General features: G+C 42.2%; 1 protein-coding gene across 1 annotated transcript in view; it reads left to right on the plus strand.

Moving 5' to 3' along the window:
• Positions 1-21,515, plus strand: part of LOC311518087 (ATP-binding cassette sub-family G member 8-like) — a 118,333-nt gene that overhangs the window by 5,275 nt on the left and 91,543 nt on the right. Inside the window, exons 3-7 of the mRNA XM_084623540.1 lie at positions 4,167-4,201; positions 4,717-4,786; positions 8,111-8,199; positions 11,129-11,315; positions 19,138-19,206. Coding sequence (XP_084479666.1) covers positions 4,167-4,201; positions 4,717-4,786; positions 8,111-8,199; positions 11,129-11,315; positions 19,138-19,206 — 450 coding nt within the window. The remainder of the gene's footprint in view (positions 1-4,166; positions 4,202-4,716; positions 4,787-8,110; positions 8,200-11,128; positions 11,316-19,137; positions 19,207-21,515) is intronic.

Here is a 21,515-nt window from a genome sequence, read left to right on the forward strand (position 1 = left end):
TAAAGAGGAACGGATCACAGCACTAAAAAATTAATGGTAACTTAGGTACAAGTAATCATGACTTGATCACATTTATAATGTGCAATAAAGTCCAGACCAATAATATATACATAGAGCTTTAAAAGGGCCAATTTCACAAAGCCAGAAACAATCATGAGCCAAATCAGCCAGGAGAACTTAATCCGAAAAATGTGAAAGATAATTGGGAATTGTTTAAGAACACATTCCTATGTGCCCCAAAAGCTACAGTCAGGAAAGGCTACATTAGTTAAAAAAACAACCTGGTTTAGAGGGAAAGAGAAGGTAGCTATAAAAATTGTAAAAACAAATGGAAGAAAGGGGAAGTTGATAGTAATGTATATAAATCAGAAGCTAGGACTTGAGGAAAATTGATACGAGAAGCAAAGGGATGTATGGAAAAAAAATCTATGGCCGGCATAGTTAAGGACAATAAGGAGTTTTTTAAGTATACTAGGAATAAAAAGAATCCTAACAAAGGTATTGGTCCATTACTCAATGGAAATGGTAGAATTATAAATAATAATGGAAAAAAGGCAAAAGTGTTCGATAAATATTTTTGTTCTGTATTTGGGAAAAGACAGATTATGTAGTTATGTAGATTATGTAGTTAAAAGAACTGGCTGAGGTCACTGGGCCATTAATGCTGCTTTTCAATAAGTCTTTGAACACTGGGGAAGTCCCAGCAGACTGGAAGAAAGCTAATGGTGTGCCAGTATGTAGAAGCCCATGTCCATCCTTCCCCATCAGGCCCAGGGGGAGATCATTGCTTCCACATTTCTATAAGGCAGCCTTAAAGGGGAATTAGCAACCTAGGGGCTCAGGCCCTCAGGCAGGGTGGAGTGCCAAGCAGTCTAACACCTGATGTCCTGACTCAGGCAGATGACAGACAAATGCAGACCTCTTGGCCCAAGGTGGGTAGTCAGTCACCCCAGGGGTGGGATGGCCATAGGAGGGTAGGAGGACGCAGGCCCACTCTACTTCACTAGGTCCCACCCCAGGGCCCTGTCAGTGGTAGAGGGCTCCACAACCAGACTACTGTCTGGTTTCCTTGGGCTACTTCCTATAAACCCCTCACCATATACCTTTATCTCGTGGGGTTCCTCCATCTTCCCAGGGTACATTGCCAGCGCCAATGAAAGTAGCTCCTCAGCATCCTTATCGGTTGGCAGTCCCTTGGAGTCCTCGGTGCTCCAGAGATCCCTCTTGGCTGCAGGCCCCAGCAGTGGGCAGAAAGCGTCTGTCTCCTTTGCAGGCTCCAGCCCCACTGAGCTGCAGGGCCCGCCTTTTAAACTTCCTGTCCCACCTCTCTGCTTCCGACAGGGTAGGAATGGCTTACCTGGCTCTGCCCCCAGGGACTGGGTTGTGGTTCCTCCCCGTCAGGCCCAGAGGGAGGCCACGCCCCCTTGCTATACAATATTTTAAAGGGTAAATGGGATGCCCAATAATTATAAGCCTGTCAGTCTGATATCGACCCTGGGCAAGATAATGGAGTGACTGATATGGGACTCAATTAATAAAGAATTAAAGGAGGGTAATATAATTAATACCAATCAACAGGAGTTTATGGAAAATAGATCCTGTCAAACTAACTTGATGATTTTTTTTTTTTGGATGAGATTACAAATTTGGTTTGTTTTTTTGGATGAGATTACAAGTTTGATAAAGGTAACAGTGATGATGTAGTATACTTAGACTTATGTAAGGCATATGACTTGATACCTCATGACATTTTGTTTAAAAAACTAGAAAGATATAAAATTAATATGGCACACCTTAAATGGATAACAAACTGACTAACTGGTGGATCTCAAAATGTAATTGTAAATGGGAAATCATTGTTGATCAGGTGTGTTTCCAGTGGGGTCCTGCAGGGATCAGTTTTTGATCCCTACACTATTAAACATTTTTATTAGTAACCTGGAAAAAGACATAAAATCATCCCTGATAAAGTTTGCAGATCACATAAAAATTGGGGAAGTGGTAAATAATGAAGAGGAACATTACAGAGTGATCTGGGTCACTTGGAAGCTAGGCACAAGCAAACAATGTATGTTTCAATACAGCTAAAGGTACACATCTAAGAATAAAGCATGTAGGCCATACTTATGGGATTGGGGCTCTATCCTGGGAAGCAGTAAATCTGAAAAAGATTTGGGGGTTATGGTGGATAATCATCTGAACATGGGCTGCCAGTGTGATGCTGTGGCTAAAAGACCTAATGCGATCTTTAGATGCCTGAAGAGGGCAATCTTGAGTAAGAGTAGAGAGACTATTTTACCTCTCTGTACTTGGCACTGGTGTGACCACCGCTGTAATAATATATTGAGTTCTGGTGTCCATAATTCAAGAAGGATGTTCATAAATTGTGGAAGGTTCAGAAAAGAGGCAAGAGAATGAATGATTAAAAGGATTAGAAAACATGCCTTACAGTAATGGACTCAGGAAACTCAGTTTATTTAGCTTAACAAAGAGAAGGCTAAGGGGTGACTTGATCAGTCTATAAGTATTTATATGTGGAACAAATATTTAATAATAGGCTCTTCAATCTAGCAGAGAAAGGAATAATACAGTCCAATGGCTGAAAGTTGAAGCTAGACAAATTCAGTCTGGAAATAAGGCATCCCTTTTTAACAGTGAGAGTAATTAACCATTGGAACAATTTACCGAGGGTTGTGGTGGATTCTCCATCACCAACAATTTTTAAAGCAAGATTGGATCTTTTTCTAAAAGATATGCTCTAAGAATTATTTTGGAGACATTTCATGGCCTGTGTTATATGGGAGGCCAGACTAAATTTTCACAATCACCCCTTCTGGAATTTGTGAAACTATATAGGCCCTGGGATCCTGATAAAACTTATGTCCACGTTTAATTTTATTCATTTTTGTAGTCTCTATGACTCCAGTGGGACATAAATTTAAGCATGTAAATAAGTGTTTGGAGAATCAGGGTCTTAGACTAGATACTGGAGTTCATAACATTGATCCACTGTCTCTTATGCTTACTCAATGGCTTCTCCTCTCTCTCCCCACTTTTTTCTTGATAACTATTTGTTGTAAATGTAAATAAGTCAGAACCTGCCTTTTTATCTTTGTAAGTGAATTGAAGCATATATGTAAGTGTTTCACTATTACTGCGGAGAAGCATGGCATTGTGCAACATGTAATCTTCTATAAGCATTAAGAATAGATAAATGGGTTTTGCAGATTTATAAAAAAAATGACAGGTTTCAGAGTAACAGCCGTGTTAGTCTGTATTCGCAAAAAGAAAAGGAGGACTTGTGGCACCTTAGAGACTAACCAATTTATTAGAGCATAAGCTTTCGTGAGCTACAGCTCACTTCCTCAGATGCATATCGTGGAAACTGCAGCAGGCTTTATATATACACAGAGAATATGAAACAATACCTATTCCCACCCCAGCAGGACAGTGGGGTGGGAATAGGTATTGTTTCATATTCTCTGTGTATATATAAAGCCTGCTGCAGTTTCCACGATATGCATCTGAGGAAGTGAGCTGTAGCTCACGAAAGCTTATGCTCTAATAAATTGGTTAGTCTCTAAGGTGCCACAAGTCCTCCTTTTCTTTTTATAAAAAAAATGGTTTCTGAAATTCCAATGTGTGATTACAAATAGGGAAGAAACTTTACAAGTGCTAGGACCTTTTTAAAATTAGACTGACCTAACTTGGAATCTGAATCCGAATAGTGCAGAAACATGCCGTTTTACTGTGTTATTTAATGCATTCTTTTTACTTCCATCTCAATTATGATTTACACATATTCACTGGAAACCAATCATTAGATTAACTTGTTATTAGCAATTAACAACAGTTAAACAGTTTAATACAGTTGGCCAGACTGATCACTAATGTATTGTCTGATTTTAAGTATCCTGTTGGTATTACTGTGTTTGTCATATCCAGCAATTTATTATAATTATATTAATAGCAGTGTAGCTACATTCTGATAGAAAGTAGGCACTTAACTTTCTAGTAATCAGACTACAAATGACTGCATAAGTTTACAGTTTTCAGATGCATTCTTTTAATCATTCCAATAATAAAGCATTACATTATATACAATTATATAACTTTTATGCTTTAATGACATTACAATAGTCTTCTTCATTGTTTTTAATTTCCAGGGAAAGACTACTATTATATTGAGGTGTCTTGACAGGTATGTGTTAAATTTTGAAAAGTATTTTGCATCTCTGGGAGTAATATCAACAATATTTTTTTCGTAGTCTTACAGAGAATATTATGTTCCAGTAAAACAAAATCATTGTGTAAAATTATGGATGGCAAGTAGATTAAATTTTCTCGCTAATGACCTGATGCACGATTTGTGAAGGGTTAATGATATCTAAATATCTATAATGTGTTAGTAAAACATTTTGGCATTTGGAGCCAGATTTCTAGAGTGCTGTCACTGGTAGTTTGAGTGCTCAGTCACAGTATGCGTGTGCAGAGTTTTGAAAATTTGGTCCTCTGTGTCCTTTTGATATCCATTAAGGAACTGTCTGTCTGTCTTGAGTTGTTCTCTTTATGTTCCTGTTTTCCCAATATAAATTCTCTACTGTTTGGTTAATAAATTGAGTTGAGGTAATGGTAAAAGTTATTGTATGTGAATTAAATTCAGAAGATCTTGAAAGAATATACGCAGGTGACATATACTGTATCTTCATTGGATAGGGATGAAATTCCAAAACCAACGTTAGCCTTGGAATATACTTTTGGAAGAAGAGCAAAAGGTCATAACAGAGTGAGTACATGGCAAAAGTACTATAATATATTTGTTGTATCACTCATTCGTTAGTAAAACCTAAGTAGTGACTTTCTCTTTTAACTCAACAATCATCTGCGAGACAGAAAGTATTTCAGTTTGAATTTTATTCAATTTACTTCCATTTTCAGAATGCTTGGCTAGCTTTCATTTTGCATGTAGATGTGGATCAATATGAAAATTGAAATGTGGATAAGGAACTGGTTAAAGGGGAGACTACAACGGGTCACACAGAAAGGTGAACTGTCAGGCTGGAAGGAGGTTACTAATGGAGTTCCTCAGGGACTGGTTTTGGGACCAATCTTATTTAATCTTTTTATTACTGACCGTGGCACAAAAAGCGGGAATGTGCTAATCAAGTTTGCAGATGACACAAAGCTGGGAGGTATTGCCAATACAGAGAAGGACCGGGATATCATACAGGAAGATCTGGATGACCTTTTAAACTGGAGTAATAGTAATAGGCTGAAATGTAATAGTGAAAAGTGCAAGGTCATGCATTTAGGGATTGATAACAAGAATTTTTGTTATAACCTGGGGACGCATCACTTGGAAGTAACAGAGGAGGAGAAGGACCTCGGAGTATTGGTTAATCACAGGATGACTATGAGTTGCCAATGTGATATGGCCGTGAAAAAAATTAATTCAGTCTTGGGATGCATCAGGCAAGGTATTTCCAGTAGAGATAAGGAGGTGTTAGTACCATTATACAAAGCACTGGTGAGACCTCATCTGGAATATTGTGTGCAGTTCTGGTCTCCCATGTTTAAGAAAGATGAATTCAAACTGGAACAGGTACAGAGAAGGGCTACTAGGATGATCCGAGGAAGGGAAAACCTGTCTTATGAAAGTAGACTCAAGGAGCTTGGCTTGTTTTAGCCTAACCAAAGAAGGCTGAGGGGAGATATGATTGCTCTCTATAAATATATCAGAGGGATAAATACCATGGAGGGCGAAGAATTATTTAAGCTCAGTACCAATGTGGACACAAGAACAAATGGATATAAAGTGGCCATCAGGAAGTTTAGACTTGAAATTAGATGCAGGTTTCTAACCATCAGAGGAGTGAAGTTCTGGAACAGCCTTCCAAGGGAAGCAGTGGGGGCAAAAGACCTATCTGGCTTCAAGACTAAGCTTGATAAGTTTATGGAAGGGATGATATGATGGGATAGCCTAATTTTGGCAAGTGATCTTCAACTATTAGCAGTAGATATGCCCAATGGCCTGTGATGGGATGTTAGATGGGGTGGGATCTGAGTTACGACAGAGAATTCTTTCCTGGGTGTCTGGCTGGTGAGTCTTGCCCACATGCTTAGGGTTTAGCTGATCGCCATATTTGGGGTCGGGAAGGAATTTTCCTCCAAGGCAGATTGGCAGAGGCCCTGGGGGTTTTTCACTTTCCTCTGCAGTATGGGGCACGGGTCACTTGCAGGAGGATTCTCTGCTCCTTGAAGTCCTCAAATTTAACAAAAAAAAAAACAAAACAAACACCTCCAACAACAACTTTGTCCTCATGGTTCTAAAGGTAATCTTAAAAATGTGAACTGAATTTAAACCAATGTAGTGGTATCTGACTATGGTCAGCCTGCAGCCATAACCAGGGGGGAAGTATGAACTGTTCTATCAGTTTTGGTGGGTGTCAACGCTGAAATCTAATGATAGTTCAAGTATCAAGGATGTTAAGTATTTCATGCTGATTGTTTGAGTAGAAACACTGAGCTAATGTGCTTGTCCTTTATTGCATGACAGATTGAAGATAGTGGGACAATGGGGTAGCTAGTTGCTGTTGTGTTGTGGCCAATGTACCCTCTAATTTTTTCCATCCATGTGTGGAATACATTTTGTTATGTGCACCAAGGTAATGTGCAGATGTGTGCCACCAGTAGAAACAAAAAGCCTAGATATAATATATATTTTTAAAAAGTTACCAAAGGGTTAATTACTCCAGCCAGGACAGGTTAGGCATTTTAGAACTCACTGCTCAAAGAATTAAATTTAAGTGTAAGAGAAATAAAAATTATGAAATGCATAGACCAGTCAAAAACTAAAATAACACACTTTGAAAGAATAAAATTTGCAGAGAATATATGTGCATTGCAGGAAGTTCCAAGAAATAACAACAACAACATTAATACAAGTATGTGTTGGGAGGTGAGTGTGAAAGACTGTATGTGTGTGACACACAGAGACTGTGTGTGTGTGTGTGTGTGAGAGAGAGAGAGAGAGAGAGACTGTCTCTGAGTGTGTGCTGGCTGCTGGGGAAGTCTCTAAGAGACACTGCACTGTCTCTTTAACGCACTCACTCAACCCCAGAAGGCTCATTCAGACCACAGCAGCTCTCCTGCTCCTGAGCTCTATCCCCACTGCCCTGCTCTGCGTAGATGGGATACATAGGGGGAGGGAGACACCCTGACATCAGAGCACACACACCCCGTTCTGCACAGCCAGTGAGGGGCGGGGCACCTGAACACACGCTGCCGGATGTGCGTGGCTCTGCTAACCAAGTGCGTAGCACTTGAATAACTCCTGGGCGGCTGCCCGACTGTGCAGCTTAGAGGGAACACAGGTCATGGGGGTGGGGACTAAGGAATTCAGGACCCTCTTTGAAATGTTAAGGCACCTTATAGACTTGATTCTCCATTGAAGTGTATTTTTAGTTATTTTCACCATACAAAGTGGGTTTAAATCACTCCTATAGTGTTTTAAAGTCATTTTATACTTACTTGAGACTGGTGTAAATGAATGTGCATGGTACGAGGGCAACAGAGAATCATGTTTTATGTGCTTAAAAATCCTATGTGCTTCTTACCATTCAATTTCCTCCTCACACAGGTGTACACATCTCCTCCTATTCACCACCTAAGGTGTTCAGCTGTCTTTGATCCTTCCATGCCACTCTGATCTTTATGTGCTTAAAGTAGTAGGGAGGGGAGGGAGAAGAAAACTGGGCATGGCAGGGAGGAAAGAAGGTTTTGGTTGGGGGGGCAGGATATCTATGCTGCATAAATAGGGACTTGTCTATATGGGAAGTTAGTACGGAATAAGCTAGGGTGTGAATTTAAAGTGAAGTAGCTACTCCACACTAACTCCCTCGATAGACAAGCCCTAAGAGATTGGGGCCACATAATTAACTTCTAATTTGCCACATCACTTATGGGACACACCTCATGTGCTATGCTGTGCTCTTGTACTGTACTCATTGCACATAAGGGACCTGTCTGTTGCCATTGTTACAACAATTGGAAACTTCTGATGGTGTTACATGGAAATATAAATTTCTAATGCTAAGAAACTGTTTTGCAGCCAAAAGACATTGCACATTTTTGGGAACTAGGTGGTGGAACCTCATTATTGGACTTGATTCGTATACCAATAACTAATGACAACATAAGGTAAGTGGTAAAGAACCTTACAATGTTAGAGTTAATTTTGCTTAAATGAAAACTGAGATTAAATCTCTGGCCATTTTGTTGTGGAGAAATCTTCCAAAATGTAAACTGTTTACTAGGTTTGAAAGTTTTTATCAGAGTGGTTTTTCCTAAAAATCAGTTGTGCCGCTGTAGCGCTTCTGTATAGACACTACCTTTGCTGACAGGTGGGGATCTCCCATTGGTGTAGGTAATCCACTCATCCAGGAGTCAGTAGCTAGGTTGACCTAGCGCTGTCTACACCAGGGGTTAGGTCAGCTTAACTACGCTGCTCAGGGGTTGACTTAACTTTTTAGTGTAGACTAGGCCTAAGAGAACAGCATGTTAGAGTAGGAGAGAAAGGTGCACCTCACTGAGGGAGGAGAGAGAAATCAATCATGGGGAGAGAAAAACAGGACCTTAATGAAGGAGAAGATGCAGTAGTGTAGACCTCATAGAGCTAAGGAAGAGGAAGAGGAAAAACGATATGAGGTCCCTGTGCAGCTTGAAAGAGGATGAGAGATGAAGTTTCTGAGAGAGGCAGGGGACAGATACTGGAATACAGGGGAGAGCAGAGGGAAGATAATGGGGGGGAAATGGATCAGAAAAAATGGACTAAGGGCAGCAAGAAGAGGCAATGTAGAGTGGAAGAGAATAAATGACTGAGGAGAAAACAGATATAGCTTTTCATATAAAGAACAAGAGAAGAGTAAGGAGACAGGATTATAAAAGAGAAAACAATAGGAGAAAAAAGAAAGGGGAATAGAATAATTTGGAGATGGAAAGAGAAAAATGATTAAATGAAAGAAGGGAAAACAGCAATAAAAGACTTTTTGGGTTAGTAAGTTTTATTTAGTGTTTTTATGTTCTGATATTTTATTGCTTTATTCCATTGGCAGATGTCCCATATCTTCAGTTTTTGTAGAAAGCAATGGGATGGCTTGGTATTTGAGCACTTACTGTCTGTATATTATTGTACTGGCTACTCTGAATTCTGTCATTGCATAATGAGAAAAAATATTTAAAAAATACTGCTGTGGCCTCTGGGAGCCTAGTTGCTCCTGAAGACCTTTGGCTACTTTGGAGAATTATCATTTGAATTTTTTTCAAACATTGCCCCCAATGCATGGACTCCAGCATTAACTGCTGAACTCCACTTCTTCTGGAATGGAGGAGGCAGGTAGCCCCCTGAAGATCCTCTTCCCCTGTCTTTACGGTAAATGAATCTTTTAATTTGGATGACCCAAGGCCTAAAGAATCTTCTCTCTGCCCCTCCTAAGCCTGGCCCTGTCAATAAGACAACATTACAATGCACCAGTGCAGTTGTCATAGTTTGCAAAGACAATATTTTCCTTTTGTTTCATCACCAGCACAAATACTTTTTCAGTGGTTTTTGTGTCCACCTGTAATAAAGAAGCTTGTTTATTTTAAACTACCTTAAACTAGATCTAGTTTAGCCAAGACACTTTCCATTAGATTTTTCATAGCATTACTTGGTGAAATTAGAGATTTATCTTGCTCTGTAGCTCCTCTGATTTCCTTCCAATCTGGAATCCACATAGTTAAACATGGTGTTCCTATAGAGCAGGGATGGCCTACCTGTGGCTCCGGAGCCACATGCGGCTCTTCAGAAGTTAATCTCCGGCACTTTGCATAGGCACGGACTCCAGGGCTAGAGCTACAGGCACCAACTTTCCAATGTGCCGGGGGGTGCTCACTGCTCAACCCCTGGCTCTGCCACAGACCCTGCCCCCCTTCACCCCTTCCCTCCCCCTTTCCCTGAGCCTACTGTGCTGTCGTTGCTTCCCCCTCCCCCCCAGAGTCTCCTGCATGCCACGAAACAGTTGATCCGGAGGTGCGGGGAGGGAGGGGGAGGCACTGATTGGCAGGGCTGCTGGTGGGTGGGATGCGCAGGAAGGGAGGGGGCGGCACTGATTGGCAGGGCTGCCAGTGGGTGGGAGGCGCAGGGAGGGGGAGCGGATGGGGGACTGCTGACATATTGCTGTGGTTCTTTGGCAATGTACATTGGTAAATTCTGGCTCCTTCTCAGGCTCAGGTTGGCCACCCCTGCTATAGAGCCTGGTTAAAACCAGCAGTCAGTCCTCTGCTATCAGTGGCATTCTGTTTCAGACACGTGTTTCCAGTGTTCTGTGTTTCACTGGATTTTAATAATCTCTTCCTCTCAGGGCCGACCTTCAACCAATGCAACCTTTTAGTATGTATAGGGTTCCATTCTTCCAAGGATCATTAACCTCACATCTCCTGGTCTACCACCCAGAGCATCATCCTCAGTTTGTCATCTGAGGTCCCTTCTAACTGGCACAAGCCATGGCACAGAATAAATCTCCTTACTACCTTCTTCTACTTCCTGGTTGGAAGGTTGCACTTTGGTTACTCTTCTGATTTTCTGGGACATGCAGGTGATCACTAAAAGTCAGGAACCTTCATAAGCAGGAGTTTGATATAAATTAAAGAGGGATTTCAGATAGGCAAGAGATGACTGGGGTGAATGAAGAGATTATGTTGAAATGCCTTGTCATACAACAGGCAGGAGCAAAATGAGTCACTGACACTTGCAGGTACTACTTGTCTTCAAACAAAATTTCCAGAAATAAAGTTCAACAATAAAGCACTCACAAATAAGTGGTGAGGAGTGGAAAAATCAAAGGTTCAGAAATTCAGCTACAAAGACAATTTAAACGTTTCAACAGAGTTCAGAGTATGCTTAAGGGCCATCGCTTGTTCTGCAACCTTTAATATAAGTTTCCTCTCTGGTTGTTTTTTTCACATTTGTTTTCAGCAATTTTACTGAGGGAAAAATGTTGTTTACGAAAAATGTAATGGTCTTATGTACCAATGATGAAACTGAGTAAGAACTCTTCTGTTCCCTTCTCCCCCCACTCCCTTTTTATAGGACTTTTGCTATAATTCTTGTTTTGGACCTTTCCAAACCTAATGAACTGTGGCCAACCATGGACAGTCTCCTACAGGTCACCAGGAACCATGTGGATAAAATTATAACTAAACTGGGAAAGACAAATCCTAAAGTAGCTACTGAAATTAAACAGAGGATGTGGAACAATATGCCGAAGGATCACCCAGTAAGAATCTTCTAGTATTTTCTGCAGATGTCATCGGCCTTTATATAGTTAAGGATAATACTTGTGAAAATCATAAATAACTCTTTTAGATTTTTATGCATGACTGAATATCCATTTTATGTAGATGAACCTGTTCACTGGAAAATTATAGCAATTTTAATAAAAATTCAGTAAGAGCAGAAACAAGGAAAGACAGTTTCTTATATCTTCTTCATAGACATCTAATGTGATTGTTATGGCATGTTACACCAATCACAAGAAACAGAGTTTTAGAGTAGCAGTTTGATATTGATTTTATTATCTTTTTTTAAAATGAAGATGAAAACTAGAATGTACAGAAGAAGTCATCTGGCAAGAGACTAGATGAAGGTACAAATTTAAGCAAAGTATAGTTATAACAGCCTTCAACACGACTATATACTTTGCATTTATTCAAGTGTCTATCACAAACTCAGTGCCTTTTGATAATCTGACAACTAATTAAATTATAAAGTTTCAGAGATGTTAACACCAGACCCTTAAATGCAATTGCTAATGTAATCTCTTGAAGAAGCTAAAATAGATTGTGGGAAATACAGCCGAAAACGTGTATGTGTATACAACGTGCATTCAAGTTGTACAAATGTTATGTGTATGCAATTCCTAAACAAATATTCTACAGTTCAGACTCTGAATATAAATTCTGCTACAGTAATTTATGTAACACAATATGATAAAGAAAATGCTAATAAGGCTCCAAAAAGTGAAAAGCAAAGATATATTAAGTAAGAAAGCAAATGCATACAATGCTTAGCAGCTTTGTTTACAGTGTATGGTCCCAATACTGTAGCCCTTACTCATGTGAGCAATCCCATTCACCTCAATGTATGTAAAGGTTTGCAGGATTAGATTCAATAATATGACTTTCTTAAGGACTTCCAAGGTTGATATTCAACTTTTTTAGAAAAGGTAGTTTCTGAAAATAACATATTACATTTAAAATGCAGCTGGCTACAACCCATGATCACAAACATACTGATGCCCCAGTTGCCAGCGATGTTAGAATACAGGTTTTTTCAACACCTTAAAAGCACAGACTCGTCCTTTAGCTCAAATGGTAATAACTGCATCAGTTGTCAGTAAGAAACAGGCTTTTTATCCTTGTGGAGGCCGGCCTCTAAAGGGGACATGATCACACATGCTAAACTAGTGTATTAATTCAACCCCTGAATACAGAAAGTAGGGCAAACATCTTACTAATCACTTCACATACAACTATTATTTTTCAAATGTATATCAACTCAATTCAAAAGCAGACTTGTTTGTGGGGTAAACAAGGTTTGTCTCCTAGAATGGAAGAAGCACAGGGCAGATTAGAGATTGGGTTCATATAGGGTTTCTACTGGGGGAATGATCATGGGCATTTCACTGGAAGGAACAGGATTGAACAAGGAGTTTTAGAGTGGGAATGGGAGAGCATGAATGCATCGGGAGAATCTCTTAAAAATAAAAAGGCTGAGGGGTATGCATTAAGTACTTTCTTGGTGGCAGTGAGGAAAATCAGACAAGTAGAGTTCAAGAGCACTAGTCCCTGTATGTAATTTGTTGTCCTGAATTAATTTTTAGTTTCTCTTCTAATTAAGGAAACTGTAATGCTTCCCCAACCCCTGGGGTCCACACATCAAATTTTAAGTAAATGTAAAGCCTAGCGAAATGTGTTGGCTTGACAAAGCTAATGAACGAAGTACCCTCTATTTTCCCCCACAAAGTACTGGATAGGCAACAGTTCAAGTTTTCCCCTAATACACTGATACTTTGCCTTAACCCTTAGTTGGAGGAACCTTCACTAAAGCAGAGAAGTTAGTTCACTCTTTAGGATCATTTTTTCCTTATTCAGTAAGTTGGAAAGGCCAAGAAGGTTGCCAGGCCAGTTTCAGCCAGCTGTGATGCAGCCATCTGTCCACTAGAAACTGACCATCTCATTTAACATAGATCACTGAAGTTTTGTCAGATGGTAATAGCTTTAAGTAACTACCAACCTGGACCTGATGTAAGCCAATTACCTACAGGTATAAAACTACTTAGCCTGTTACTCATCCCCTGAGCCGTCTACTTAATCCTATTTTATTGAGCACATAGTACTTGCATGTTAATAATTTTCTGTACAAATGTCAAATAAATAATATATGCACCTCTTAGCTAGGTTTCTGTTTATATTACAGATTTTTAAATTTCACATTTTTAAATCTCAAGTTTTTTCAAAAAGTATACTGTACATCATACACTTGACCTTCATCAGGATCCTAGATAAGCCCTTCTGTTAGCTTCAGTGAATCATAAAAGGTTACGGCTGGAAGAGACCTCAGGAGGTCATCTAGTCCAAGCCCCTGCTCAAAGCAGGACCAATCCCCACCTAATCATCCCAGCCAGGGCTTTGTCAAGCCTAACCTTAAAAACATCTAAGGAAGGGGATTCCACCACCTCCCATTCAAGTGCTTCACCATCCTCATAGTGAAAAAGTTTTTCCTAATATACAACCTAAACCTCCCCCACTGCAACTTGAGACCATTACTCCTTGTTCTGTCATCTGCCACCACTGAAAACAGTCTAGATCCATCCTCTCTTTGGAACCCCCCTTCAGGTAGTTGAAGGCTGCTATCAAATCCCCACTTACTCTTCTCTTCTGCAGACTAAATAAGCCCAGTTCCCTCAGCCTCTCCTCATAAGTCATGTGCCCCAGCCCCTGATCATTTTCGTTTCCCTTCGCTGGGTCTCTCTCCAGTTTGTCCACATTCTTTCTATAGTGGGGGTCCCAAAACTGCATGCAATACTCCAGATGTGGCCTCAACAGTGCCGAACAGAGGGGAATAATCACTTTCCTCGATGTGCTGGCAATGCTCCTACTAATGCAGCCCAATATGCCGTTAGCCTTCTTGGCAACGAGGGCAACAGTTGACTCATATCCAGCTTCTCGTCCACGGTAATCCCCAGGTCCTTCTCTGCAGAACTGCTGCTTAGCCAGTTGGTCCTCAGCCTGTACCAGTGCCTGGGATTCTTCTGTCCTAAGTGCAGGACTCTGCACTTGTCTTTGTTTATAGAATATCAGGGTTGGAAGGGACCTTGGGAGGTCATCTAGTCCAATCCCCTGATCAAAGCAGGACCAATCCCCAATTTTTGCCCCAGATCCCTAAATGGCCCCCTCAAGGGTTGAACTCACAACCCTGGGTTTAGCAGGCCAATGCTCAAACCACTGAGCTATCCCTCCCCCTTATCAGATTTCTTTTGGCCCAATCCTCCAATTTGCTAGGTCACTCTGGACCCTATTCCTACCCTCCAGCATATCTACCTCTCCCCCAGTTTAGTGTCATCCACGAATTTGCTGAGAGTGCAATCCATCCCATCATCCAGATCATTAATGAAGATGTTGATCAAAACCAGCCCTGGACCAACTCCTGGGGCACTCCGCTTGATACCGGCTGCCAACTAGACATCAATCACTACCCAGTGAGCCCGGTGATCTAGCCAGCTTTCTATCCACCTTGTAGTCCATTAATCCAATCCATACTTCTTTAACTTGCTGTCAAGAATACTGTGGGAGACCATATCAAAAGCTTTGCTAAAGTTAACGTATATCACATCCACCACTTTCCCCATATCCACAGAGTCAGTTATCTCACCATAGAAGGCAATCAGGTTGGTCAGGCATGACTTGCCCTTGGTAAATCCATGTTGACTGTCCCTGATCACCTTCCTCTCCTCCAAGTGCTTCAAATGGATTCCTTGAGGTCCTGCTTCATGATTTTTCCAGGGACCGAGGTGAAGTTGACCGGTCTGTAGTTCCCGGATTAAGTTTAGAAGTGTGTGCAACAAGAGTGATGTAATGGTGGGAGTCTGCTATAGACCACCGGACCAGGGGGATGAGGTGGATGAGGCTTTCTTCCGGCAGCTCACGGAAGCTACTAGATCGCATGCCCTGATTCTCATGGGTGACTTTAATTTTCCTGATATCTGCTGGGAGAGCAATACAGCGGTGCATAGACAATCCAGGAAGTTTTTGGAAAGCGTAGGGGACAAATTCCTGGCGCAAGTGCTAGAGGAGCCAACTAGGGGGGGTGCTTTTCTTGACCTGCTGCTCACAAACCGGGTAGAATTAGTGGGGGAAGCAAAAGTGGATGGGAATCTGGGAGGCAGTGACCATGAGTTGGTTGAGTTCAGGATCCTGACGCAGGGAACAAAGGTAAGCAGCAGGATACAGACCCTGGACTTCAGGAAAGCAGACTTCGACTCCCTCAGGGAACGGATGGCCAGGATCCCCTGGGGGACTAACTTGAAGGGGAAAGGAGTCCAGGAGAGCTGGCTGTATTTCAAGGAATCCCTGTTGAGGTTACAGGGACAAACCATCCCGATGAGTCGAAAGAATAGTAAATATGGCAGGCGACCAGCTTGGCTTAATGGTGAAATCCTAGCGGATCTTAAACATAAAAAAGAAGCTTACAAGAAGTGGAAGGTTGGACATATGACCAGGGAAGAGTATAAAAATATTGCTCGGGCATGTAGGAATGTTATCAGGAGGGCCAAATCGCACCTGGAGCTGCAGCTAGCCAGAGATGTCAAGAGTAACAAGAAGGGTTTCTTCAGGTATGTTGGCAACAAGAAGAAAGCCAAGGAATGTGTGGGCCCCTTACTGAATGAGGGAGGCAACCTAGTGACAGAGGATGTGGAAAAAGCTAATGTACTCAATGCTTTTTTTGCCTCTGTTTTCACTAACAAGGTCAGCTCCCAGACTGCTGCGCTGGGCATCACAAAATGCGGAAGAGATGGCCAGCCCTCTGTGGAGATAGAGGCGGTTAGGGACTATTTAGAAAAGCTGGACGTGCACAAGTCCATGGGGCCGGACGAGTTGCATCCGAGAGTGCTGAAGGAATTGGCGGCTGTGATTGCAGAGCCACTGGCCATTATCTTTGAAAACTCGTGGCGAACCGGGGAAGTCCCGGATGACTGGAAAAAGGCTAATGTAGTGCCAATCTTTAAAAAAGGGAAGAAGGAAGATCCTGGGAACTACAGGCCAGTCAGCCTCACCTCAGTCCCTGGAAAAATCATGGAGCAGGTCCTCAAAGAATCAATCCTGAAGCACTTGCATGAGAGGAAAGTGATCAGGAACAGCCAGCATGGATTCACCAAGGGAAGGTCATGCCTGACTAATCTAATCGCCTTTTATGATGAGATTACTGGTTCTGTGGATGAAGGGAAAGCAGTGGATGTATTGTTTCTTGACTTTAGCAAAGCTTTTGACACGGTCTCCCATAGTATTCTTGTCAGCAAGTTAAGGAAGTATGGGCTGGATGAATGCACTATAAGGTGGGTAGAAAGCTGGCTAAATTGTCGGGCTCAACAGGTAGTGATCAATGGCTCCATGTCTAGTTGGCAGCCGGTATCAAGTGGAGTGCCCCAAGGGTCGGTCCTGGGGCCGGTTTTATTCAATATCTTCATAAATGATCTGGAGGATGGTGTGGATTGCACTCTCAGCAAATTTGCGGATGATACTAAACTGGGAGGAGTGGTAGATACGCTGGAGGGGAGGGATAGGATACAGAAGGACCTAGACCAATTGGAAGATTGGGCCAAAAGGAATCTGATGAGGTTCAATAAGGATAAGTGCAGGGTCCTGCACTTAGGACGGAAGAACCCAATGCACAGCTACAGACTAGGGACCGAATGGCTAGGCAGCAGTTCTGCAGAAAAGGACCTAGGGGTGACAGTGGACGAGAAGCTGGATATGAGTCAGCAGTGTGCCCTTGTTGCCAAGAAGGCCAATGGCATTTTGGGATGTATAAGTAGGGGCATAGCGAGCAGATCGAGGGACGTGATCGTTCCCCTCTATTCGACATTGGTGAGGCCTCATCTGGAGTACTGTGTCCAGTTTTGGGCCCCACACTACAAGAAGGATGTGGATAAATTGGAGAGAGTCCAGCGAAGGGCAACAAAAATGATTAGGGGACTGGAACACATGAGTTATGAGGAGAGGCTGAGGGAGCTGGGATTGTTTAGCCTGCAGAAGAGAAGAATGAGGGGGGATTTGATAGCTGCTTTCAACTACCTGAAAGGGGGTTCCAAAGAGGATGGCTCTAGACTGTTCTCAATGGTAGCAGATGACAGAACGAGGAGTAATGGTCTCAAGTTGCAGTGGGGGAGGTTTAGATTGGATATTAGGAAAAACTTTTTCACTAAGAGGGTGTTGAAACACTGGAATGCGTTATCTAGGGAGGTGGTAGAATCTCCTTCCTTAGAGGTTTTTAAGGTCAGGCTTGACAAAGCCCTGGCTGGGATTATTTAACTGGGAATTGGTCCTGCTTTGAGCAGGGGGTTGGACTAGATGACCTTCTGGGGTCCCTTCCAACCCTGATATTCTATGATTCTATGATTCCCCAGATTCTCCTTCCTTTTTTTTTTTTTTAAAAAATAGGCAAATATAGTGCCCTTTTCCAATCGTACGGGACCTCCCCCGATCACCAGGAGTTTTCAAAGATAATGGCCAATGGCTCTTCACTCAGATCAGCCAACTCCTTCAGCACCCTTGAATGCATTAGATTTGGCCCCTTGGACTGGTGCATGTCCAGCTTTTCTAAATAGTCCTTAACCTGTTCTTTCACCACTGAGGGCTGCTCACTTCCTCCCCATACTGTGCTGCCCAGTGCAGCAGTCTGGGAGCTGACCTTCTCAGTGAAGACCAAGGCAAAAAAAGCATTGAGTACTTCAGCTTTTTCCACATCATCTGTCACTATGTTGCCTCCCCCATTCAGTAAGGGTCCCACGCTTTCCCTGACCACCTTCTTGTTTTTAACATACCTAGAGAAACCCTTCTTGTTACCCTTCATATCCCTTACTAGCAGCAACTCCAATTGTGCTTAGGCCTTCCTGATTACACCCCTGCATGCTTGAGTAATATTTTTATACTCCTCCCTAGTCATCTGTCCAAGTTTCCACTTCTTGTAAGCTTCCTTTTGTGTTAAGCTCACTGAAGATTTCTCTGTTAAGCCAAGCTCGTCGCCTGCCATATTTGCTATTCTTTCTGCACATCCAGATGGTTTGTTTCTGTGCCCTCAGTAAGGCTTGTTTAAAATACTGCCAGCTCTCCTGGACTCCTCTCCCCCTCATATTAGCCTCCCAGGAGATCCTGCCCATCAGTTCCATGAGGGAGTCAAGGTCTGCTTTTCTGAAGTCCAGGTCCGTATTCTACTGCTCTCCTTTTTTCCTTTTGTCAGGATCCTGAACTCGACCATCTCATGGTTACTGTTGCCCAGGTTGCCACCCACTTCTACTTCTCCTACCAGTTCTTCCTGTTTGTGAGCAGCAGGTCAAGAGGAGCACAGACTCTAGCTGGTTCCTCCAGCACTTGCACCAGGAAGTTGTCCCCAACACTCTCCAAAAATTCATTTCTTCCCTATTCAGCACTCTGCTTGGTATTGAGGGGGCCACATTAGTTATGGCTCCTTGATCCCATGCTGGCTCAGCCCTGGTGCTTCTCTAATTTATACTCTCTACCGTACTCCTTTCCTTCCTTCCATTTACATGCCCTCTGTGTTGGGTGGGAATGTCTGGTGCAGGAGCCATTTCCACCAGGTTTATGCCAGAAAGGAGTTCCCTTACTCAAGAGGTGTTTTTTTCCCCCTCCTGGACATTTGTGGAGCGATTGCATTAGAAAATAATTATACTGCATAAACTTTTGTGTCTAAGATTTTGATGTCTTTTAAAAATCATTCTCATCCTGTTTTCTGGTGTTTAGCTGTTTTATTGTGCTTTTGTGACTTGTTTGAGGTTCTAAATATATTATGTTGTTTAACAGGATCATGAATTAATTGACCCTTTTCCAATCCCTCTGGTGATAATTGGAAGCAAATATGATATTTTTCATGTAAGTGATATTTTATATATATATATATATATATATATATATATATATTTTCCATTTGGTTTTATTTATTTAGGTATAAAAATAATTAAGACATCTAGCCAAAGCTCTATGAGCCCTAACACATGATTAATAATGCAATAAAATTCCAGTAAAATGATCGTTAGAACAGGAACTCAGCCACCTACAGTAACTCCTTTTCATCCCTTCATCATTATGGGAAGCATACCCTCCTTCTCCAAAAACCTTTGCAAACACTTATCTTTTCTCACATGCCTGGAAGATCGCCAGATTTGATCTGTTTCAGACAAAGGAGGGTAGCAAGTTCCAGAGTACTCCCAAAGAATGCCCTGTCTGACACAACCTCTTTTTTATAATAAGGGAAATCCAGCTTTGGTGTCCATGCTGACTGCAGTTGTGGCAGTATGGCAGAGGGAGAGAGACGATCCCTCTGGTAGGTTGGTCGCCGATTTGGGGAGCTGGGGCAGCCTAGGCAACAAAATGAGTTATGCTCTCTTCTTAATTCTGCAATTTTAGTTTTAAACACTTGCTTACACAAAAAGAAAAGAAGGACTTGTGGCACCTTAGAGACTAACAAATTTATTTGAGCATAAGCTTTTGTGAACTACAGCTCACATCATCGGATGCATTCAGTGGAAAATACAGTGGGGAGATTTATATACGCAGAGAACATGAAACAATGGGTGTTACCATACACACTGTAAGGAGAGTGATCAGGTAAGGTGAGCTATTACCAGCCGGAGAGTGGGGGGGGAGGGGAAGGGACCTTTTGTAGTGATAATCAAGCCGGGCCATTTCCAGCAGTTGACAAGAACATCTGAGGAACAGCGGGGGGGGGAGGGGCGTAAACGTGGGGAAATAGCTTTACTTTGTGTAATGACCCATCCATTCCCAGTCTTTATTCAAGCCTAAATTAATTGTTTCCAGTTTTCAAATTAATTCCAATTCAGCAGTCTCTCATTGGAGTCTGTTTTTGAAGATTTTTTGTTGAAGAATTGCCACTTTTAGGTCTGTAATCAAGTAACCAAAGAGATTGAAGTGTTCTCTGAATGGTTTTTGAATGTTATAATTCTTGACGTCTGATTTGTGTCCATTTATTCTTTTACATAGAGACTGTCCAGTGTACATAGCAGAGGGGCATTGCTGGCACATGATGGCATATATCATATTGGTAGATGTGCAGGTGGAGGATCCTCTGATAGTGTGGCTGATGTGATTAGACCCCGTGATGGTGTCTCCTGAGTAGATATGTGGACACAGTTGGCAACGGGCTTTGTTGCAAGGATAGGCTCCTGGGTTAGTGGTTCTGCTGTGTGGTGTGTGGTTGCTGGTGAGTATTTGCTTCCCGTTGGGGGTCTGTCTGTAAGCAAGGACTGGCCTGTCTCCCAAGATCTGTGAGTGTGATATGTCATCCTTCAGGATAGGTTGTAGATCCTTGATGATGCGTTGGAGAGGTTTTAGTTGGGGGCTAAAGGTGATGGCTAGTGGCGTTCTGTTATTTTCTTTGTTGGGCCTGTCCTGTAGTAGGTAACTTCCGGGTACTCTTCTGGCTCTGTCAATCTGTTTCTTCACTTCAGCAAGTCGGTATTGTAGTTGTAAGAATGCTTGATAGAGATCTTGTAGGTGTTTGTCTCTGTCTGAGGGGTTGGAGCAAATGCAGTGGCTGGACTTTACGAAAACTAGACAAGCCATTTACAACACACACTTTGCTTCTCTACAAAAGAAAAAGGACACTAAACTATCTAAACTACTACATGCCACAAGGGGCCACAAGTGGTTCCCTTAACCCACCCAGCAATATTGTTAATCTATCCAACTATACTCTTAGCCCAGCAGAAGAATGTGTCCTATCTCGGGACCTCTCCTTCTGCCCCTCCACCCCCATGAACATGATACAGTTCTGTGGTGACCTAGAATCCTATTTTCGACATCTCCGACTCAAGGAATATTTCCAACACACCTCTGAACAACATACTGGCACACAGAGACCTTCCTACCAACACTACAAAAAGAAGGATTCTGGGTGGACTCCTGAAGGTCGAAACAACAGACTGGACTTCTACATAGAGTGCTTCCGCCGTCGTGCACGGGCTGAAATTGTGGAAAAGCAGCATCACTTGCCCCATAACCTCAGCCATGCAGAACACAATGCGATCCACAGCCTCAGAAACAACTCTGACATCATAATCAAATAGGCTGACAAAGGAGGTGCTGTCGTCATCATGAATAGGTCGGACTATGAACAAGAGGCTGCTAGGCAGCTCTCCAACACCACTTTCTACAAGCCATTA

This window comes from Lepidochelys olivacea (genome assembly GCF_965140295.1).
Source record: "Lepidochelys olivacea isolate rLepOli2 genome assembly, chromosome: 3".
Taxonomy (NCBI): domain Eukaryota; kingdom Metazoa; phylum Chordata; order Testudines; family Cheloniidae; genus Lepidochelys; species Lepidochelys olivacea.